This window comes from Chrysochloris asiatica, unplaced genomic scaffold (assembly GCF_000296735.1).
Source record: "Chrysochloris asiatica unplaced genomic scaffold, ChrAsi1.0 scaffold00034, whole genome shotgun sequence".
NCBI lineage: Eukaryota > Metazoa > Chordata > Mammalia > Afrosoricida > Chrysochloridae > Chrysochloris > Chrysochloris asiatica.
Window position 1 is genome coordinate 2,931,389 of NW_006408552.1, and position 23,268 is coordinate 2,954,656.

A 23,268-nucleotide genomic window follows, 5' to 3' on the forward strand; every position below is an offset into this window, starting at 1 on the left:
GGAGAACTGAGCACGCGCCCTGAGCTAGGAGATACTTGTCACTGGAAGAATGATCTAAGCTCAGCTCCACATGCCCTAAGAATTAGTGGGCTAGTCAGCAGCCAGGTACTGGTCCCCAGAGAGATGGGGTACCTGACTGGCCCACTTCCCTAAAACACCGGGAAGTGGGGTCTTCCACCACCAGGGAGAGGTGTGTGTGTGAGAGGGATGGCCTAGCTGGACCACCAACAACTAGAACAGAGAGGATACAAGCTGTGAGGCTTCCAATGGGCATCTCATCCAGAAACCAGAGTCCAGGAGCCATGTCTAAATTCATCTAGGGGTCTCCAAAGTGGGCCACTTAGCCACAGGACTCTCTTAGTTCCTCTCCCATAAATGGGAGCAGTAGGAACTCAACAGTCAAAAGGATCCAGCAGGTTCACGATGGAGACTCTCGGAGCTGGATAGGAGCCAAGAAGTCACTGATCCAGATGGACCCCTACCCACTCCATCCTTAGACTGCCCCCTGTGTGGGGTACCATTTGTCCTACAAAGTGCCCTTATCTGGGAATTCTCTCTAGTCACTGCCTTGGGTACCCCCATCTTTGCAAATAACACATGAAACAGAAACCCTCCCTTGCTCCTGGGTGGTGCAAGCAGTTAAGTAATTGGTTGCTAAGTGAGAGGCTGGCAGAAGAAAGGCCTTGGTCATCTACTTCCCCCTAAATTTACCAGTGAAAGCTACAAACCCACTGCCATCGATCCAGTCGATTCTGATGCTGCAGGACAGAGCAGAACTGCTCCATGGGGCTTCCGAGACCGTCAGACTTTATGGGAACAGACAGCTTCATCGTTCTCCCAGGATATGGGTGCTGGGTTTGAACTGCTGACCTTGTAGTTAGCAGTCCATGTGTAACCCACAGCACCACCCGGGATCAACTCCTCGGCAACTGGCTTGCTTTTTGTGTTGTTCCTGTTCCTGGGCCTATCGACTGGCTTTCCTGTCCGGACCACCTCAAGGTACTTCCAAAGGTAATCTTAAAGACTACGAGACATGAAGACTCCAGCCTCCTAAATTTACAGTCCCCAGCAAGGGACAAGGATGCCAGCTGCTCTTCAGCTCCCCAAGATCTCCAATTTTGGCCAGTAAGCCCATACCAGCCTGGAAGTCTCTGGTGACAAGACAGCACAAGGAGCATCAGAGACGTGGTGTCTCGGGAGCAGCTTTCGGGGCCAGCTCCCCACTAAGGCTGAGTGGCCTGGGCAACTCAAGTCCCCTTTCTGTGTGTCAATGTCGTTAGCTGTAAGAGAATAAACCCAAAAGGCTCAATGTAGAGCCCAATACAAACACCCATTGTTGTTCAGGACCCAAAAGAGCAGAGGAACTAAAGCAAAGCTCTCAGGGCCGCCAAGCACCTTCCACTGGGACCTTCACTAAACCCTGAAAACCACATTAGAACAGATGGAAACTTCAGAAACTGACCAGTCCAACTCGATCATCTTAAAGGAGGCAAAACAGAACAGGAAAAGAGGAGAGTTGATTCAAGAGCCTACAGCAAGTCAAGAAAGAGCAAGACCTCGCCTGGAACCCAAGACGTACCCAAACAGGTCCATGGACAGTGGATGGGCGTGGGTGCTCTCAGAGGCAGGACAGCCACAGTAGATGACAGGAGAGCAGTTTTCTCGGGCCACTTGGTGCAGGGCAGAGTACCCAGAGGCCGTACTACATCACTGAGCTGCAGGTGACTGCTGGCTCTAATTACTAGCCCAAGTCACCAAAATGGTACACTCAGAATCACACCCTCTATTAAAGAGGGCAAGAGCATGCATGACACATTTTGGAAAGGTTTCCATCAGACATGATTAAGCACAAGTTTTGGAGCTTAAAGGGATAAACTTCCAATTCCAGGAAATCTACTTAAACTTGGCAGCTACCTTACCAGTGACGCACCTCCCAGGGACATGAGAAAATCAGCCAGTGTGTTACAATTTCAAACCACATGGATTCCACACATACCAGCTTTGACCATACAAATGGTTTTTCCAATGGCTATCAGGAAAGAGAGGCACTCTGGTAGCACAGTGGTTATGAGTTGGGCTGCTAACCTCAAGGTGAGCAGTTTGAAACTACCAGTGGTAGTTTCTGCTTCCTGTAGCCCCGGAAACCCTATACAGGGTGACTATGAGTCGGAAGTGACTCCACGGCCCACCACCACCACCATCAGGAGAGTGGCACTGCAGGATGGTGGTCAGTTCAAACCCACCAGTGGGCTCCTCGGAAACCCTATACAGTATAGGGTTGCTCTGAGTCAGACTGACTTGACAGCACTTCACCATCACCAGTAAACACAGGTTTACCCAGCCACTGCTCTGTATTTACACCGACCCAGCCTGCCCTGCCACTATACACTGGTGACTTTCACCTCTTCCTACTGCCATTCACTAGGGAGTCGAGAACGTTCTATCACCGCCTTTAGGTGCCATGTGTTTGCAATTCTCAGCATGCCCCTCTGGCTCAAAGAGACCCGCCAGAGAAGGCTTGACTGAGGAGGCCCCACTATAGGTTAGGCATGGGCAACCGAAACCTAGAGAGGCCCGTGCAAGTGAACGCGTCCCTCCCCACTCCTGGTGGGGCTGCAGGAAATGAAGGTGCACACCCACCCCAGGAGGCAGGCCCCTCGGAGGCCGTTTCAACTAACAGCCCACTGGCTGGCTTCCTTCTTGGCTTACAATGCCAGGCAAGCTGCAACACGCCCACCTGTCCCAGCACAGAGGTGAATGAAGGTACCCAAACCTTCCTTCCTGAAACTTGCTGGGCCCATACCAAGAGGGCTGCATTAGCAGTCTGCCAGCTCTTAGGCTTGGAGAGGAGCGCCCAGGGACAACAGGATGGGCAGGGGTTCCCAGGAGAAGGAAAGGCCCACTAGGTCACCTGGCCCCTTCCCAGAATCTACAAGGATTTAGAAATTTGCCTTAAAATGATTTGTAAGAAGCTCAGAAGCCCCACAAGACTTGGCTCAGCAGATGGAGTGGAGAGTCCAACACTGCTGATAACTGTTCGAGGTCGACAGCTCTACCACACTTTCTCCAAAGAACAGACCACAGATGTAGGTCTGTGGGAAGCCTGGGAGGAGGGAGCGGGGTCCCACAGAGTCCCGCTGACATCTACGTGAAAGCCCACAGACAAGGCCCAAATGGAATCTCCCTGCACTCACCACCCCCAGGAGATTCCCAGCAGTCCCAGCTCCCCATGACTGACAGGTACCTGGCTCCAGCGGAAGTGGAGGACGTGGAGGACGCTGGCGGAAGGAGCTGCAAAGTCAGGTGGGAGAGACTGGAGCGGTAGGGAGGCTGGCTCCCCAGCAGGGGAGGTGCCCCACCCCAGGGGTTGGTAGTGTTTAGTCTGGGCGCAGACCTCGCCCCAGTGAGTGACGGCTTGTTGTATGGGGCAAAGGTCTGGTGGGCCCCGAAGACAGTGGTGGTCCTGTGGGGGGCCTGGGGGACAGGATACGCAGGGAGGTTGGTCATGGAGTGGCGGTAGCGGCCCGACACAGGGCCAGTCCCACCGCCACCAAGGCACTGGTGGCAAGAGCAGGCAAGTCCCGTGTGGCCCAGTGGAGCAATGACGGTGGTCACTGGGTACGGGGGCCCTGCTTGGCGCCGCACGCTACGGCAGAAGTTGGAAGTTTTGTTGGTCTGTGTGTGGGTGGCATAGTTGATGGTGTAGTTGTAGCCCAGGGGAGCCAAATCCACAAGCTGGCTGCCCCTGGACAACTGCTGCTCCAAAAAGTCACAGACGCTGGCTTCATAGGCGGTCCAGGAGCCGTCGTCACTCAGCCACTCCCAGACAATGCCCCGGCCCACAGCTGAATGCTGGGGGAGCAGGTGTCTGCGAACAGCCCGCATGGTGCCTGTTTGAAAGGAGAGTGACAGGTAAGACACTGATGCACCAGAGCCCCCAGAACAAACAGCACGTACACACTCTACAAACAAAATGGACAAGTGTGACCCCACTAAGAGCCAGTGACCGGGGTCAAGGATGGAGAACTCCCTCAAGGGCTTGAACCATGGCCCAAAGGAGGACAATGGCCCAGGAGTGTCCACACTCTTGGACAGGAGAGGGGTGTGTGGGCAGCTTAGGTTCAAGGACCACTATGGCTGAGACTCAGGGGGCTTTTCAAAATCCAACAAGAGTGAGCTAAGCCCCACAACGTTCAACAGACTCCTGTGAACCCGGCTGGAGACCTGCTTGGCCAGCAGTGTGGCAAGACCTGGGGAGTCTTGGGCCCAGAGTCAGTGACATAGCCACAGAGGACTAGAGTGGAGAGTGAAGTGTCCAGCTGATAAGAAGAGAGGGCATATGCATAACAACACCCACATTTGCAGATAATACCCACTTGACCTGGCTTCAATGACTGGATGATCAGAGCTCAACTATAAGAAGAAAGAAGAGGAAAAAACAGAGTCATCCGATATAATTTGATGAACTTGACCTACAACTATGGAAGCAGTAGCTCAAAAGAGGGAAGAAATCTTTATAGTAAGGATCATTCTCACCCCCTCCACACACAGAGTAGACAGGGATGGGCAAATTGGACACTGGCTACCAGAGATGTGGGGGCTACAAAGGCAAGAAGTGACTGGCTTACAAGCTTTCAAGAGGGAGACTAGATCCAGAGGGCCTGGAGGAAGGTAGAATCTCCAGTGAGCAATATCCAATCTGTCTGGGTGGGGCTGATGAAAGGAGATGGGGATAGGCCCAATGGTGAAATGTTATCAGGTCTGACTGGGAGGGTTGGAAATGTAAAGGTGGACGTTTTGCAGCAAAAGGAGGGGAGTGACTGACTATGCAGTCTAGGAGCCGAGGTCCCTGGAACCATCAAGGGAGAAGAGCGGAGTGCGAGACCCTACAAAGAGAAGCTGTGACGCCAGAGATGGAGGCAGAGACTATGGTGTGAAGAGATGGAGCAGCTGGGGACTTCAGACCCAGAGAGGGAGAGGGGCTGTGTGCTGACGACCAGGGGGCAGGCTTATAGTGTATACCTTTTGGTTGGTTGATGATGGATGGAAGGGATTGTAACCATGGCAATGAAACGATATACGATAGGATGAATGTAAAGCTAATGTTTTCCCATGTAAACTATCACATAATTCACAATAAATAAAACATTAAAAAAAAAAAATTCAACAAAAGTTATGTTAAGTGCCGTTGAGATGAGTCAGTTCTGATTCACACCTACGCTAGGGTTTTCAGGGAGCAACTGGTGTGTTTGAACCACAGACCTTGCGGTTCAAACTGACCTTTCAGTCCAGTGCTTTATCCTACAGCACCACACCAGGATTCTGATGACCATTACAGCTACTCATTTAAAAAGCAACAAAAATGTTTAAAGAAAATGAAATCACCCACCAAGAGCAAAGCACAGACAATTCTTACGTTGATTCCCACTTTCTGGCCCTTCATCATGAAGAACACTGTCCATGATTTCCCAGCATTGCTCGATGTGGTTGTGGTTGTTGTTAAGTGCCGTCAAGTCAGTTCCAACTCACAGCGACCCTCTATAGGGTTTCCGAAGAGCAGCTGGTAAGCTTGACCCACCAACCTTCGCAGTCCAGCGCATTAACCCACAGGGCCACACCAGGACTCTGTGATTGCTGTTAAGTGCCACCAATTCTGTTCTCACTCACAGCTACCCTGCATGGGGTTTCCTAGGAGCAGCTGGTGGGTTTGAACCACTGGCCTTGCGGCTAGCAGTCCAGTGCTGATCCTACAGCGCCACACCAGGACTCTGTATTATGTCACAGCTTAACTTGCTGTACAATTGATTTGTTGTTCTGCAATTCTCTTATCTAGCTATACCATCTCTGTGACTTCTCAAGTCACAACTACAGGGAAACACGCTACCGATGGTTTATTAAGGTCTTAGCAAAACAAACCTCTAGAGGAAGAACAAGAAAACCACCTGGACCACGTTTCAAGTCACACGTACCGGAGATGGGTTTTTCGAATTACCTTCTAGGCTGGTCTCAGACTTTAGCCCTGGCCTTCTCCCCACCCCTTTCTTCACGGCAGCCAGATGGACACTCTGAAGGCCAGAGTCAGGTCACAGTGCTCCTCGGCCCCAAACCTGCCCATGGCCCCCACTTCCGTATGAAGTCCTGTTCTTGAGGGAAATGCTCTGTAGGACCTCCCCTTCCCCCATTAGTTCTTTCCTCCTTAGTACCTATAGTTACCCAACGCCATCAATGCACAATTGGTGTTATTCTCTGTTGTAATCTGCTGCCGTTCAGTTGCCTGCCAACACTATGAAACCCAATAAGGGCTTTTACCTGCATCACACAGATCAGGGCTACAGCTGAAAGAAAAACTCTAGAATGCTACTGACAGGGAGCAGACTGGGGTTCCCAAGCCTAGTGCTGTCTGAGTAATGGGCCAGACCATTCTTTGCAGTGGGGGCGGGCCTGTGCACTGCAGGATGTTTAGGAGAACCATCCCTGTCTCTATCCATTAATGCCAGTAGCTCTCCTCCCACCAATTCAAGAGGATCAAAAATGGCCCCAGTAGTGCCAAATGGCCCTGGGGTAGAATCAGGGAAGGAAAAGAACACCTCTGGATTAGCAGGACTGAGCAGAGCCCCATCACCAAAACCCCAGTGACTGGTGGGTTTGAACCACCAACCTTGCAGTGCTTTTCCTACAGCACCACACCAGGACTCCAGGAATGTTCATGAAAACTCACTGGAACTGAGAAAAAGTGCAAAAGCCATCATGACTGGACACAGGAGTGAAGTCCTCTGCCCAGGCCACAGTGACTGAGCAGTGGAACCCCAACTCATCACCAGGGCCCCCAAGACTAGCGGAACACCCCCTCCATGACAGACTGCCCAGCCACCAAAGCCTCAAGTCTGTACATGAAGTCAACAAAACGGGATACCTCCCAGGGGCTGAGGTGGGGTCTGGGCTGTGCGCCCAATACCCTCTTCTTTAAGAGGCTCATCCCACACTGTGGGGCCGCATCCCCGGTACCCTCCTCCCACTCCCCTGTGTATTTCAGGGGACTTCCTTAACCCTGATCCCCAACACCTGGCACAGTACCCCGACTAAAGTAGTCACAATAAAGAAGGGTCTTACCAGTGTCCTGGCGGAACTGGGTCCAGCTGGGGAGATCGATGATGTAAGGAGCCAGAGAGGGGTCAGCTTGGCCTAAGGGAATGCTGTGGGCCAGGCTCCCCAGGCCGAAGCGCTGGCCCTTCTGCTGGACAAACTGCTGTTCGATATAGCTGCAGACGGTAGCGCTGTAGGGGTGCCAGGTGCCCAGCTCGTCTTGCCATTCCCACACGGCCACGGCTACGGGGCTGGTGTACGGCTGAGCCAGGGAAGGGCTTGGGGCCATGGCCATCTTTCCCGAGAACTCTCTCAGCTTTCCCACACAGCTTCAGACCAGTGTGAGCTGCGGCCTCGGGTTCATTGCCCAGTGTCTCCTGTGGACAACAAAACGGGTACAAGAGCACCTCAGAGTCAGCGTTGACATCTGTCATCGGCAGTCAAGGTATGTGTTCCACTTCTCAGTCGGACACCAGCGGAAGGACACCAGTCACTTCAGCTCTGAGCCTGGATGGCTCCAACCACACAAGGGCAGCACTTCTTCCTGATCCCACATCAGAGCGTAACCTCAAAGGAAGTTCCTTCAGATTTCAGACACCAGCTCCAAGTTTAGGGGTTCCAAAGACACCCTCACTTCTGATGTGCTGGTTACACATTTGAAGTTTCCCACCACCCCTCAGGATGCCAGCCATAAAAGCTCAGGGTCCCCAGACAGCCCTCCCCCAACTAATGGCCTGCTGGCTCAAATATTCCCTCAGGTTTGATGGTTTGCTAGACCCACCTACAGAACCCAGGAGAGCCCCCTACTTTGTAATTAGTTTCCCTACTGCAAAAATAACATTAAAGGGTGAGGTCTGGGAGGGTTCCCAATGTGGAGCTTCTAGTCCCAGAAAGAGACCCACCACCCTGCCATGTACATCAACGTATACAGTCAATGAGGGAGTCCACGGAGCGTCTGTGTCCAGAGCCATTCCAGTGCATTACCCAGGCACGACTCATTGGATCTACCCCACCCACGAGACTAGGCTGCTATCACCAGACAATGACAGGTCTTTCTGGCTAGGCTAGCCCTACACAGCATCAAACACAAACCTTTATCACAGCTGCTCCATCACTGCAGAAAGTCCAAGGTTTCACGGCTTCTCACTCACGAACCAAGGGCAAAGATCAAATTCCTTGGGTTACCTTGATTATAAATAAACCCTACAGGTAATAATGATGATTTTCATCATTCCCCTATTACTTGAGGGCGTCAAGAATCAAGTTTCTGACCCAGTTCATTTGCTCTGGAGGCCAGGAAGAACTCTGAGCCCACCATGCAGCCCACCCACCTCACAGACGTTTGGAAAGCTGTAGTAGAGTTAGGGGCTAACTCAATAGCCCAGCTTTGATCTTCTCCCAGTAATTTCCCTTCAACCTAACTACTCAGTCTATGCATCTACACTATGTCTGCTGTTATGAGTCACATCCGAAATCTTCTGTGGAATGAAGCTATGTTGGTCCCTTAGATCTGTGTGAGGACTTTTTAAAGAATGCTGGCTTATGAGATACATTCAAGAGGGCTTCTAAAAGTTTGTGGGAAAATGGAATTAAAAGATAAAGGACTGAGGACTCTGGACTCATGGATAAAGAGGGACTGGGTACTGGTGATCAGCAGGCAGGTTTGCAGAATGTATCCTTTGGTTGCTTAAATTATTATAAATTCCTGAGTGTTTTTGTGTACATTCCTCCCCACCCCAAATAAAACCCCAGAGGGAATGGAATATTGTTGAATGATGATTGCAATCACTGCAATGAAACGATGGTGTAAAACCAATGTTCTCCCATGTAAACTATCACTTAGTTCACAATAAAAACTTAAAAAAAAGAGAGATAAAGGAATTTTTCCACAAACTTTTTGAAGTCCCCTGGTATTATCACTCCCCATGAATTGCCTTAAGAACAAATCTGTGTTGAAAGTACAGTCAGAATGTACCCCATCTCCAATACTTTGGACATGTTATCAGGAGGAACCAGTCCCCTGGTAGAGGGTCAGCAGAAAAGATCATCAACAAGATGGACTGGACCAATGGGCTCAAACATAGAAACAATCGTGAGGACGGCACAGGACCAGGCAGTGCTTCCTTCTGTTCTACATGGGGTCACTACGTGTCAGAGCACACTCGGTGTTACCTAACAACAGCATGTTACTAATGGAAACTTGGCTACTAACCACAAGGTTAGAGGTTCCAGTCCACCAGAGGCACCTCAGAAGAAAGGCCTGGCGACCAACTTCTAAAACATCAGCTCTTGAGAGAAATCAAAATCAACTTGTTAGCAACTGGATTTGATGTTACAGATGAGAAAAACGTGGCTCAGAAATGTGGTTCAAGGGGTTTAATGAAATCCAGGGGTGGGGGTGTCAATGGAAAAACTGGGGCTTGGACCACATATTCTGGCTCTTACCCTGTCTCCAGGCTGCCCCTGGAAGGGTCACTAGCCATGAAGGGTCGTCTGAGACTCTTTCTGCCATTCCAGCCCCACTCTGACCGAGGCTGGGCCCCCACCACATGGCCTCACCTCACCCTGCACACACCAGGTCCGTCACAAGTATACATGTGTGTGGGTCCAATGACCGGCCCACAGCTTTCGGAAAGGACCCCGAGGGCAGCAGCCCAGGAGTCTGTTCACAGCTGTATCTCTAGCATGTGTCGAGGACTTGGCCTGTGGTAGGTGTTCTAGAAAAAACCCCAAACCAAACGCACTGCTATCGGTGGATTCCAGCTCCCCTGGGTTTCCAAGACTGAGTCTTTAGAGAAGCGGACCACCAAATAGTTCTCCCATGCAGTGGCTGGTGGGCTGGAACTACCAACCTTTCGGTGAGCAGCCCAACACTTGAACTCATATACAGGGCGCTTAGGAGCCCTGAAGGCACGGTGGATTAAAACCTGGCTGAGTCAATCTGGATGATTTTGTTACAGGCCTGCAGCAGTAGTAACAGAAAAGAGAGTTTCTCGTGCCGGCGGTCTCCCCAGACCACCTGCTCAGAATGGGAGAGGAAAAATGACCAACAGACGGAAAGCTAATGGGCTGACAGGTCCCAAGGAGGCCCAGTGACTTAAGACTTATTCAAGGCCACACACATGCTATCCAACAGCAGCAAACTGAGACCCATCTGGCTCTAACGTCCCTTTTCCTGGAGAGGACAGCTCAGCCTGAACTTTAGCCAGGGTTCCTCTGGAAGGAGGAAGGAGAGAAGGCTGCCTCCCAAACTCTAAGAACCTGCAGTTGTTAGAACAAGGTCATCATGTGGTCCTCGGCACCCCACAACTCCCTGTGGGCACACATTAAGTTCAATCCTCACTTCCCATGAATGGAAAGAGACCCAGGCAGCTGGAGTGACTTGCTTTGATCACAAGGCGCATAAGAAGGCCGGGGCTCCGGGCTCCCCCTTTCCACTGCCCTCACTGGCATACTGCAGTAAGGAAGCCAGCGTCCCCACCCCAAAAGGGAGAATGCGCTGGAACATGGCGGTGGTTATGAGATGCCTCAAGTCCTCCAACCCCATGTGTGCCGAGGAGAACTGCTGCACAGGGTTTTCAAGGCTGTGCCCTTGCAGGAGCAGACAGCCAAGGCCTGTCTGCCAAGGTGCCCCCAGGCTAGTCGTTGAGCGCATAACCGTTTGCACCGCCCAGGGACTTCTGGGGTAGCACAGGAAAGGGAGCAGATATGGGCTCCGGCACCTTCGCTGCTGCTTACTCACCGGGTCATCTTGCTGGCATAACTTAGCACTCCAGGTCTGCGTTCTTCCATTTAAAAAGACAAAAAGAAAGAAGGGAGGAGGTAGCAACATCTCTCCTAAACTGTTTTCATGGGAATTAAGAGACGCTATGAGTCAGAACCGAATGCACGTATTTAACAACATATAGAAAGCACTCGGCGCAACACAGCGCCAGGCGTATGGCAGACATTCAAAAAATCTTGGTCTCTCCTTCTTTTCCTTCGCCCTTCACACTATGGAACAGTGGTAAAGCGTGGTCCTGGACTGCACACAGCATGAGAAGCTAGCACATGAGTCAGGCCTGCAGTAAACACCATGGTGCCAGGCCTGTACCGTCAGACCCAGCCGCAGAGGATTAGACCTGGGATGCCCCTGGGATGGCTGGACAGCTCAGCTCAGCGCCAGCAATTAGCAATCTCTCTAACCACATCCAGGTACAAATCACAGGGCTGGTTTCAAAGCCAATTACTCCCGAGCCCAGACTTGAAGGCTGCTGCAGCTGCCATTCATCCTACAGGCAGGTGGGGCCTCCTACATGACCAGCACACGTGGAGAGTTACAACACGTCCATACAACCGTAGATGGATCCGCTCGCAGAACAGCTGCAGAAGCACAGCTAAGAACCTCAGCTACAGCTTTTACAGGGATGCAGACCAAGCCCTGTTGGGGTCCTGGGGACCCAGAGATGATCCGCTGTCCCCATTCAGACCCAGTCCTACACTCTCAGTATGCTATGTCTAGCCACATCAAGTCGTCAAAAACAAACATGAGGCTACGTGGGTATTTTCCATCTGAAATTATGGAAAAGCTTGTTGCTAGTCTTGTGGTATGAACCTGTAAGGACAGAGGACAACTGCTTCTAAGGGTGTTTCCTAAGCTGTCACCTTTACAGAAGGTCACCAGGTCTTCTCCCATGGAATAACGGGTGGGTTTGAACCACCCACTTCTCAGTTCCCAGTTCAGTGCTTAATCACTGTGCCACAGGGCGCCTCATCACTAATCTCAGGCCCTGCAGTCCATTGGGACTCATGGTTTGGAGATGCACATCACAAAACCACAATGAAATGCCACTTCGCACACACTAGGATGGCTATTGTCAGAAACCTGAAAGCAATAAGTGTTGGGAAGGATGTGGCAAAACTGAAACACAGGTGCCCTGCTGGGAGGGAGGGGGTACAAACCATGGCACAGCAGCTGTGGGAAACAGTGTGGGGGTTCTCAAAGAGCTCGACACAGAAGAAGCACATACGCCAGCAGTTCCACTCTACCCCAGGCTTGGAAGCAGAGACCCAACCAGAACCTTCCACACCAATGTTCACTGCAGCACTGTTCACAAGAGCCAAAAGGTGGAGACAACTGGAGTGTTCACCATCGCATGAATGCATAAACACAGTGTGGGGCAAAGATACTGTGGTCTGCGCAATAACATGGAATATTATCCAACCATAAAGAGAAATGAAGTTCTGATACATGCTACGACATGAGTGAACCTTGAAAATACTGTGCCAAGTTAAGTTAGGCACAAAAGGACAAATATTGTATGATCCTGAAGCATCTAGAACAGGTAAATGCAGAGTTACCACCAGGGGCTGGGAGCTGCTGCTTAAGAGCATAGGAGTTCCTGCTGGGTGGGACAAAAAACTCTTGGAATGGACGAAATGACATACACAGTCTATGATGTACTTGAGGGGGCCCAAATCACACTTATTAAAAGTGGGTAAAATCGCACGTTTTGTTTTACCACAATAAAATGTTTTTAAAGGTTAAAGTAGTAGGTGTTTAGTTATATGTATTTTATCACAATAACCTTTTATTAATTGTTACTACTGGCTGAGGGAAGTCTCAGTTGGAGGCAACGTAAACACCTTGTAATACAGGAATGCAAAGCGTAAAGAAGTCCCATGTGGCCTGTAATGACAAAATCAAAATGCTGACACAGAGGAGGACCATGCTGAGGAGAAGTTACGTGAGTGTGGAACTATACTGGGGTGTTCCCTTTACTGAGAAGCAGGCACTCTACTGGATGCTTTTGCCAGCCACCGCTCAACCCTTCACGACCGCCCTGAAAGGTTGGGGCTATCATCCCTGTTTTGGAACTCTAGAGGCACACTGGGTTATGTATTAGGCTGTCAATGGCAAGGTCAGCAGTTCAAATCTACTGGCTGCTCCACAGGAGAAAGATAAAGCTTTCTGCTCCCATCAAGATTTAAAGCCTAAGAAACCGTATGTAAGGGTCGCGATGAGTCAGAACTGATTGGACAGCATACAGCAACATTCCTGTTTTACAACTGAGGGAACGAAGGCCCTAAAATACCAAGTATTTGCCTGAGGTCAGGCAGCAGTCTGACAAAACATCAAAAAGCCCATGTTCTTTCAGCCTCATGTCACAGGAGATCACAAAGCTAAAAGGACACTGAAATGGTAACGGGATATGGGGTTACGGGTAGCACTGCTTTTATAGGTTCTACAACCGTCAAGTCACTTATGATCAGACCAAGGAACTAAAATAAGAAGTCATCACCTGTGGCCAGCTGTCCCCGGGGTCCTCTCAACCTATTCAGGTGCAGACCAGGTAACAAGCACCGTGGTTCTCAGGCCCGAGATCAATGCTGAGCGTTTTCACCTATGCCAGAACCTTTCTCTCCTCAGAGGAATGAGGTCTCAGCTGGCAGAAGACTCCTAGGAATTGCCAGCCTCCAGTGCCCAAGCTCACCCAAACGGATCCCGCTACAGCTGGTGGCCTCTGGATGATGAGCCCGATTTTAAGTTGGTGCTGAGCCTCAGAGGTGGTGGCAAACCATTTACAATCACCAACTGGTAAGACACCCAAATCCATGAAAACCAACTGCCACTGAGTTGATTCCAAGTGATAGCGACAGGAGGGAACTGCTCGATACGGTTTCCAGGACTTCAGTCTTCACGGGAGCAGACAGCCTCATCTTTCTCCTGTGGAGTGACTGGTGGGTTTGAACTACTGGCCTTGTGGTTAGCAGGAAAGTGCTTAACCCACTGCGCCACAAAGGCACCTATAACCCTTCACAGCCTACCTTGTCCCCTCTGCCTCCCTCTGCCAGGACCTGCGAAGCGCCTGTGGGACCCCTCCCCAGGGACACTGAGCACTGCACGAACATAGGGTACCTGGTGAACGAAGCCTCTGCCGCGTCTCCCATGTGCCCGCTGACCCTGGGATTTTGGCCTAAGTGGTCTTCTAATCTTTTTTTTTTTTTTTTTGGTCTTCTTATCTTTTATAAGTTGCAGGACCCTCTTCCAAAATGTGCAAAATACAGAAGGGTGTGGGTGCTCTTCCTGACACAGAGGGGGGTCTCCAATCCTACTTGTCTGCAAGAGGCTTTGCAGAGTGGGAGAGTTCTGGGGAGCAGGGAGGCCAGGTGACTTCTGGAGTCAACTCCGGCACCAATTCCACAAATCCATCTAGGCACGTCACTCGTTCCCTCTGGGCCTCTTGATGGGCTGAGTTGGCCATATCCAACCCACCTCAGTCTTCCAGTCTCCTGTCCTCAACTGCCTCTCTTTCTGATCCATTCCGAGATGCCCGGGCCTGCCACGCCCCACTCCACAGTGTCACATGTCAGCTGATATCATGTACAGACCAGTAACTACAGTATGACCTGCCAAGACGACTTCTGGTGCCCCGGTCACAGGGGCTGTCAGGATGCCCCCAGAGGCCTGGGAAAGTCAGCTTCGGTGCACAAATGTATTAACAAAGTTCCACATATAAGAACCTTTTTTTTTTTAAAGGTAAGAGGAATGAGTATTTTTTGCTTACCAAATTATCATAACGAACTCAATTATACAGAGACGTCATAATACTGGGAAGGAAAAAGCCTTTCTGGAAGAGAATTTGGTAATATCTATTAAGAAGTTTAAAAATGTTCACTTCCATTGACCTAGCAGTTATGAACCTATCTTTAAAGGAGAGTCTAGAAAAACAACAGATATTTGCCACTGCATTATTTCAGCTACGTACAATAAATGCAGAGAACACACAGATGAATTTGACTGAAACTAAAGACTTGGTTCCATAACCTTATTTGTATCTGAATTTTTCATGTTTCACAGAAGAAAACATGACTTCTGTTATCACAAAACAATCTCTTTTTAAAATGCCATGAATGTAAATCAAGCCACAACCGTGACTTCTTACTATCATTGCTTCAAACGACTGCTACGGCCTGGTGGGACTTCGGCCAGGTCTGTCAAAGTATCGTGGTACCACACGTGACCCCGTCCCTGAGTTTCAAGAAAATGCTTACACAGACCATCCAGGTGCCTGTGGGGCTTCGTCTTTTAAAATCATTCATGTCAGGCTACCTGGTTTATACGGTGTCTAAAATGAAGAGAGATCAATCCAGGAAGCACCCCTTACACACCAGACAGCTGGAAAGGAAGTGGCAAAGCCTCTACTGTTAGATCCTTCAGGACGGGGCAGCTGAGCAGGGGCCCAGCAAGCTGCGAGTCCACCGACAGCACCAACAACGCACTGCTGCCTCAGTAAGAGGGTCCTAAGCAGTCACGCCTCCTCAGAGGGCTGAGGCCTGGTTCTCGGTCTACTCAGGGGCCAAAATGGGGGCTGGAAGCAGCGGCAGGTATTGAGATTTGCCAACTCCTCACTTACCGACTGGAGTCCTGGGGTGGCACTGTAGGATCAACACTGGGCCTCTAGGTCGACAGTTCAAACTCACCAGCCACTCCTCAGAAACCCTACCCAGGATCGCTATGACTTGGCTATGAGTTGGTTCGTTAGCCAACATTTCACATTAAAGATAACGGGAAAAGATCTACTATCTGCCTATCTGTCAAGTTTGCGCATTAGCCTGAGTTTCCTCCCTCGTGTGGTTCCCAGCCCACAGCTGAGGCAGCCAGCTCTCTAGATGACCTCTGGCCAGTCCCATCCCCATGGCTGGGGCCACCATTGCAGCTCTTCATGCAAGAGATGACCAAGCGAACTGTGAGGGAGTCTTTCCAAGGGCCTACAAGCGGCCAGAGGGGACCAAGAGGGAGCGGGGTGGAGGGGGAAGGTTGCTGCTGTTCCTCCCCTCTACTCAAGTGCCCTGGAGTCACCAACTCCTGCAGTGAGAAGGGCACTGTGGGTCATCTGGGACCTGGCGGCTGCAGCGGAAGCTGGCCACCCCATTCTCCGGGGCTGTTGAGCTCCTCTTCTTAGCAGCCGTTAAGTCTCCAGGCTCTCAGCCTTGGATTCCAAGTCCTCCCAGACCAGCAGTGCATCCCTCATTTCCACGGTCCTCCCCAGTCTACAGGGCAGCAGCCATGGGCACAGGCAGTAACCCCACTGCCCATCTTGAATCCCAGCTCTGCTGGTTGCCCAGCGTCCCAGAACTCCCAACTGTCCCTCTATTTCAGCCGTCAAGCCCCAGAGCAGCTTAAACCCCAGCACCGCAGAGTCAGGAGTATAGGAGCTCCAAGGGGCCTACTCCCTGTCCTCCTCCTGATTCCCATAACCCCCTAACCAGGCTGGAAAGTGAGAGGTGGGCAGGGTAGCTGCGGGATGACCGTGAGCCGAGAGCCCACCATGCACCAGCACCCTGAGAAGAGCTTTGTCAGTTCTCAGTTAATCCTCGCAGTCCTGGGAAGTAGACAGCACACCCATTTTATAGGACATTACACCTATTTTTATCTCCAAATGAGGCAAAAGAAGCTGATCGACCGGCTTGAGCGTGCACAAGTACTAAGTGAATCCATCCCGGTGCTCCTCATCAATGCAGAAGGGGTCCAGTTCCACATGCTGGCCTGCAGGCACGTTCTGTTTAGCCTATGAGGGTCCTTACTTAAGTCAATGTTTCAATATGGATATAGCCTCCATTTAAAAAAACAAATCCAGATTTCCAACTTCTCTTGGAAACACAGAAGATAGGCCTAGATTCGACCCATTATCCAACCAACAGAAACTGGCCAAACCGGAGCAGTGGCTGCTCTGTTCTCGCTAAGTCACCAGTCACCAACGCTCTCAGTTGTGAAGTGCCGTCAAGTTGGTTCCGACTCATAGTGACCCTGTACAGGGTTTCCGAAAAGCAGCTGGTGAGCTTGAACTGCCGGCCTTGAGGTTCAAACTGACCTTGCAGTCCAGCGCATTAACCCAGGACTCCATTCCAAATTGTAGAAGTTGGCAAACTTTTCACGTAAAGAGCCTAAAAGTAAAAATCTTAGGCTCTGCCAACCATGCACCGCCTGCCCCATGACTAAGCTCTGCCAATGTGGCAAGGAAGCAGCCACTGACAATGAATGAACTCATGGCGTGGCTGTGTTCCAATAGAGCATACTAACAAAACCAGAGGGCTGGATCTGGCCCTGCCCTGCTGCCTTCCCAACATCTAACATGGCTCCCACTGTCTGAGAGATGAGACACTTCCCCTGAACTCATTGCTCTATCAAAAACGCAGGAGAGCACTTATGCCTCTGGCCAGCCTCACCAATGATAGGCCCTGTCCTCTGGTAGCGTAGTGGTTACATATCAGGCTGCCAACCTCAAGGTCAGCAGTTCGAAACTACCAGTGGTTCCGCGGGAGAAAGATGAGGCTTTCTGCTCCTGTAAAGATTTACAGCCTTGGTAACCCTGTGCAGCGTCACTGTGAGTCGGAACCGACTCCAGGTACTCAACAACAACAACTGCAGATGTACCACCAGCCTTTGCCCAATACCTGAAGATCAAGTGTCCTGACTACAGCAGGTAGTGTGTCGTCAGAGCCACTCCCAGGAATCCTAACTGCATCTCAAACCACGCCAGGCATCAGGAAATAAGGCTGTGGTCTACCTCTCCTCCATCTTCCCCTGGGCCTTTTCATCTCTTCCCGTGGCTTCCAGAACCTCCCTCCTTGCTGATCCAAAATCTTTCTTCATGCCTCAGGCCCTCACACCTCTGCTCCAGCCATATGGAGTTCCAGGCAGTGCCCCCAACTGCCCTTCACAAGCCAGAGGAATGCCCACCCTCACCTGTGCACCTAACTCTTCTCTTCATTCCCAACCCTGTAAAACTTTCCTACTCTGGCTCCTCGTCAAGGGAAAATTGGCCACTTGTAACCTTCAATGCCCATGTGCTGTCTGCGTGTCTGGCCCCCACACTAGAGCAAAGCTCCTTCAAGGCATAGATTATGTTCTGGAAAGGATGTTTTTAAACAAGACGTGAACCACTAACTATAATGGGGAAAGCACATCTTACTCTGCCAAGATTAAGGACAGTTTCTCATCACAACTCCCTTTAAAAATAAAAAGACAGGTTACAAGTAGATAGAACATACCAAGGGTCTTCAGAAAGTTCGGGGGAAAAAATTCCAGACTTTCTGAAGTCCCTTCCTAGTTGCGACACACAAAGGGTTAAAATCAAGACCCTATAAAACATTCCTACAAATCAATGTTCCTAAGAAGCACAAAGAATCTCAGAAAAAATTGACAAAAACATGAAAATTTCACAGAAAATACATATGGCTAGTAAACACAAGAAGAAGCATTCAACATCAGCATTCAGGAGCATGGAAATCAGGATCCCAAAGATTTGATGTCATACTCACTGGACTGGCATAAATAACAAATTATCAATAGTAAGGGGATGGAGCAACTGCAAGTTCCTTCTAAAGATTGAAAACAGATCAGCAATATCTCACGCTAAACACTGATTTCCCCACATGACTCAGCAGTGCCGTCCCTGAGTTTACACTCAGTAAAACTCTTGTACTACAGGAGACCTATACAAAACTGACCAGAGCAGTATGCGCACAAAAACCTGGACCGAAATGAATTCCTGCCAATGGTAAATCAGATGAGTGAAAGTGGTGCATTCACAGCAATGGACAGTATTACTCAGTAGTCACATAATGAGCCACATGGCATGATGACATACAATACGGAAGAAATCTGAACAATATCAGACATGTAGAGGTGGCAAAATGGTACAGCTACCTCAGGATGAGACAGGGATACCTGTCTCAAGATCCTAGCTTTTCTTTAGGGTTGCTGGATCGTAGGTGCTTACGAGGTTAACAAAATTACAGGTAATTCCAAGGCTTACAAACAAGATTCATTCCGCTAAGATTGGTAGATCAGTGGGAACAGGTTTATGTGGGGCCTAGTTAGCCTTCAGGTAAGATCAAGTGTACAGCAAGCGAAGATGGAGGTGATACAGAATTTGTTGCCAGTAGGAGTTGGTTTGTCTAACTCACCCAGTTCAAAGCAAGGGCAAATTGCCGTAGCATTAAAGTCCACTCCATCTAATGCCATGGAGTCAATTCCGACTCACAGTGACCCTGTATGTAGGGTTTCCAATGCTGGAAACCTTTACAGGAAACAGACAGCCTCATCTTTCTCCTGGCTTGTGACTTATTAAATGAATTGGCGAATGTTGTGCTATACATATACCAAACTCAGGAGAAAGCTGAAGCAGTCTACTCATATGAAGATTCACAGCCTCAGAGATCCTCAGGGCATTTCTACTCTGTCTATAGGGTCACTATGAGTCACAACCACCAACATGTCAGAAAGCAGAGGGTTGGGCTATGCGCTGGGTGTCACACACTTTTTTTTACAACTAAAGTGCTAACTAAATGAAGTCCTTGTGAGGCGCTGTGGGTTTAGCGCCAGACTGCAAAGTCGTTTGAACCGGAAGGTCAGCAGCTCAAGCTTACCAGTGGTTCCTCAGAAATCCTATACAGGGTCACTGTGGGTCAGAACCAACTCGACTGCACTTAACAACAAAATGAAAGCAGGACAAGAATGGATGCTGATAAGCCTATATGAATTTAACTCTCACTGTCTACAGTTAAAATTTGAAACAAACACAAGGGAGATGAACGCTAGTACCAACTTACAAGCCCTGGCACAAAGAACTTCAGTACACAGTCGTGGAACAAATGAATTACTTTTCTCCCAAGCGCAGGGCCCCATTTCCTATGGGACTCTGAAGAGCCTTCGACATGTCTTGAAGCCAAACTCATCTTCCTTTTTAATTCTTTTTTTGTTTTCTAGGTTCCTGGGATCCATCCTGCCTCAAGCCACTCAGAGAAAAATCTGTGATTCCTGCTCCTCCTCAATCTTCTCTACAACCTAAGGCCTCCTCACATCCCCCTTCAGCCACCCTGCTAGCATATGATTGCTATCTTCATGCCTTTCACCAGGGTAAGCACATCCTCCTAACTGGCATCTCCAACAACTCCCACATCTCCTGCAGATACCAGTGCCAAGACTGTCTCCTAACACCGTCAAAACTCCTTAGCTGTTGACATTTAAAGCTCATCCCAGTTTGATCCCTCCTGATCCCACCTATATGAAGGGGCTTCAAAAAGCTCATGGAAAAAATCCATTATCTTTCTATTCCAGCTCCCCAAGAACTTTCTGAAGCCTCCTTGTGCTTATGAGAGCACTTCCTTTCAACGCCCCCTCTCATCCACATCTCCCCTCCCCAACCCCTCCAAAAGCATTTAAGGATAACTTTCTCCTCTCATAAGCACTCAGAGTTCCCTCACTCCCATGTCTCTCTCTCTCTAGAATCTCCTCTGCTTCCTGGTACTGTCAAGGCCTCATGTCAACAGCGCCTTGATCTGCACAAGAGAAAATCACCCCCGCCTCCCAATCACTTGATCACTTGCACAGGACAGACAGAGGGCTGTGCGTTCCCTCTATCTCTTCAACTTGACTGCACAAGCTGATAACAGAGGCTCATGTCTACCTCCCACTCCCAGAAGTAGGCACGACGTAAGGAGCATAGATGATCAAACATCATGGGTAAGAGAAGAGCGATATGAACTACAAGGGCTAAAAGCAAAGAATAAGCCAGCCCAACCCATGCCATGCTTCCTAAACAAGCAGTCTTTTCATGGAAAACTGCTCAATTTTGTGGACCTGGCCCACAAAACCCTCAACGCTTAGCCACGTGCCTACCTTTCCAGCCTCCTCTAGCCTGCACCTACCCTTTGTCTCTCCAGCCACACAAAACTACTCCCAGTGCCTCTGAGTTTTAAGACTTGCACATTATGAAGCAGGGCCTGGCTACTTTTCCACACTACCAAAGTCCTGCCGCTCCTTCTCAACTCAGCTCAGCTAGCATCGCTACAGTCAGCCTTCCCGATGGTTCTGGATCAATCTGAGGCCTCTGCCCCGAGCTTCACCCCCCACACCTCAGCCGGTATCCATCACACCAACGACAACATCTTGGGGGCTGACTGCTGCGCCTGTCTTTGCCATTCAACAATAAGCAACCAGAAGGCAGAGAACTTATCTTCCATCCTTACACCCTCAGCACTTGACAGAAAAGAGCAACCCAGTAAAGGAAAGGTCATGTGACAAAAGAAAAAAAAAAAAATCCAGTTCAAATACAGAAATCATGCCTTGTGTTCTTCATCCCATAAAACACGGCTTAAGGTGGAAACCATCCTCCTCTAAGACTGGTCAAACAGGAGTTGCAACGGGCAAGCAGCCACTTTAATTTATCAGAGACAGCTGGCAATCAACAATCAACTCCCAGGGCTCACTTTCATCCGGGAGCCCGCTATCACCCACCCCTCACCCCCACCCCAGGTCCCAGGCCCTACCTTCTCTATTGAAAGCCAAATGGAGAACTGGGCAACATAAAGCCACCGTGACGCTCACCTTTTCTCTCTGGAGAGCTGGCACACTCTGTCCCCTCTTGATGAGATACCAGACTGTTAGCAGGAATAACTTGTTTGTGTTCCCATCTTGATATAAAACGCAAACAACCCAAACCAGGCAAATCGGAAAGGCTTGCTGAGCCAGCGACACAAATTCCAAGGCACCTTTGCCAACAAGAAAGAAGAGATCCCATTTTCAATTGAGAAATAGCAGTTAGTGAAGCACGGATGGCCACCTGCTTTGCAACCTGGAGCTGGGAGAGGAGGCAGAGCAGGGGATTTATTTTCCAACTCAGCCTAGGCAGAGGCTCAGGTACCCTAGTCTTCCTCCACCCACTCAAGCGTCAAGGGGATCATTTCCAACAACCCACAATTGTATACACCCAAGCCCTTGCAGCTTGTTTTGGGCCGTTGAGTCGATTCCGACTCACAGTGTTTCTATACTGTTTCCAAGGTGCGTCTGGTGGATTTGAACCATCAACCTTGTGGTTAGCAGTCCAGTGCTTATCTTATCTTAAGCGCCACACCAGGGGTCCCTGGCACAGAAAGGTCGATGTGGATTTCATAAGCCAGTCTAATGGCTCAAGTGAAGGCCTGATTTGGGTTGCCAAGAATTCTCCTTTTCAGTCGCCAGGGTAGGAGGGCGGGCTGAAAGATTTGGGGCGTTTGTACACACTGTTTCCACTGCTGCTGGCAATTAGGGAAGTAGAAGTCGTGTGGTGGGCAGCAGCTGACCAAGACAGGCGGGATATGAAAAACAAAAAAAAGGAGCCCCAGGAAAACGAAGACTCTTCTCAATCGTTTTAGGGACACATTACGGGCGCCTCCAAAGTGACCCGGACACGAGGTTCTCAGAGAGAGAACCCGATTGCAGAGGACGGAAGCAGAGTTCTCAGGCAAACTCCGAAGCACAGCTCGGGTCCCGGTGAAGTGTTTCACCTGGAGGCAGACCCCAGACAGCGCCCAGTTAGGTGGTCAGGTGGCAATACCTCCTCCGGATCCTGGGGAAAACGGGCACACGCCCCCCGACAGAATCAAACTTCGAGGGTCTGTCACTTCCCCGTCAGCCTTTTAGCTCCAACTAGGCGTTCACCCTCCTGCCCAGGAGCCGGTCCTATCCAAAGCTCCCAGCGCCTCCCTGATCCCAAAACTTCCGCCTCCGGGACCCCCAGCCCGCGGGCCAGTCCTCCCAGTCGCCCCGGCCCTCACCCCAGACTCGCCAACTCCAGCCCAACCCGCTCTCACTCCCACGCCCGCCCCCTTCCGGTCCCAGCTGAGCTCGGTTAGCCGCACCCTCGGGACCCCGGCCCTGGCGACGAGCAGGCGAGCTGCCCGCCTCCTCACCGAGGCTGAGGAGGGAGACGAGACAGACTGAAGGGGACCGCTGCGCTCGGACTACGGCTCCGGTTCGGCCTGGGCAGGACTCCCTCCAGCTGCAGCTCCGAGTCTAAGGAGGTGGCAGCCAGACTGAAACTCGGCGTCGCAGCTTCCGAAAGCTCTAGTACGCATGTCCACGACGCGCCGTCTTCTGGGAAATGTAGTTCCTGCGGGACAACGGGGAGTTGCTGAGCCCAATTAGCACGTGTGCAGGTGTAAGTGCTTCCTCCTCCTATTTGATTTACTCCTTCATTAATTCACTGACTCGGTCGAAAGAGTTTGTTTTGTTTGTTTTGTACTATGTGGTGCCAGGACCTCTGCTGGATACTGAAAATTAAATGGTAAATCAGAAATTTCGTTTCTCTCCTGGGAGAGCTCCCCGTTTACCTAGGTAAATAGACATTAAATACGCAACTAACAATATTTTGTAATAAA

General features: G+C 50.3%; 1 protein-coding gene across 2 annotated transcripts in view; it reads right to left on the reverse strand.

Moving 5' to 3' along the window:
* DTX2 (deltex 2, E3 ubiquitin ligase) overlaps positions 1–21,613 on the reverse strand; it is a 46,158-nt gene extending 24,545 nt beyond the window's left edge. The window contains exons 1-4 of one of the 2 annotated variants that reach the window (XM_006859678.1): positions 21,458–21,613; positions 10,826–10,833; positions 7,111–7,460; positions 3,245–3,890 (exon numbers count right to left, since the gene is read on the reverse strand). In XM_006859678.1, the coding sequence (XP_006859740.1) occupies positions 3,245–3,890; positions 7,111–7,378 (914 nt within the window). In that variant the 5' untranslated portion in view covers positions 7,379–7,460; positions 10,826–10,833; positions 21,458–21,613. Of the gene's footprint in view, positions 1–3,244; positions 3,891–7,110; positions 7,461–10,825; positions 10,834–21,457 lie in introns of those variants that run through there. The other variant, XM_006859677.1, reaches the window with a different exon arrangement.
* Between the last annotated feature and the right edge of the window lie 1,655 nt (positions 21,614–23,268).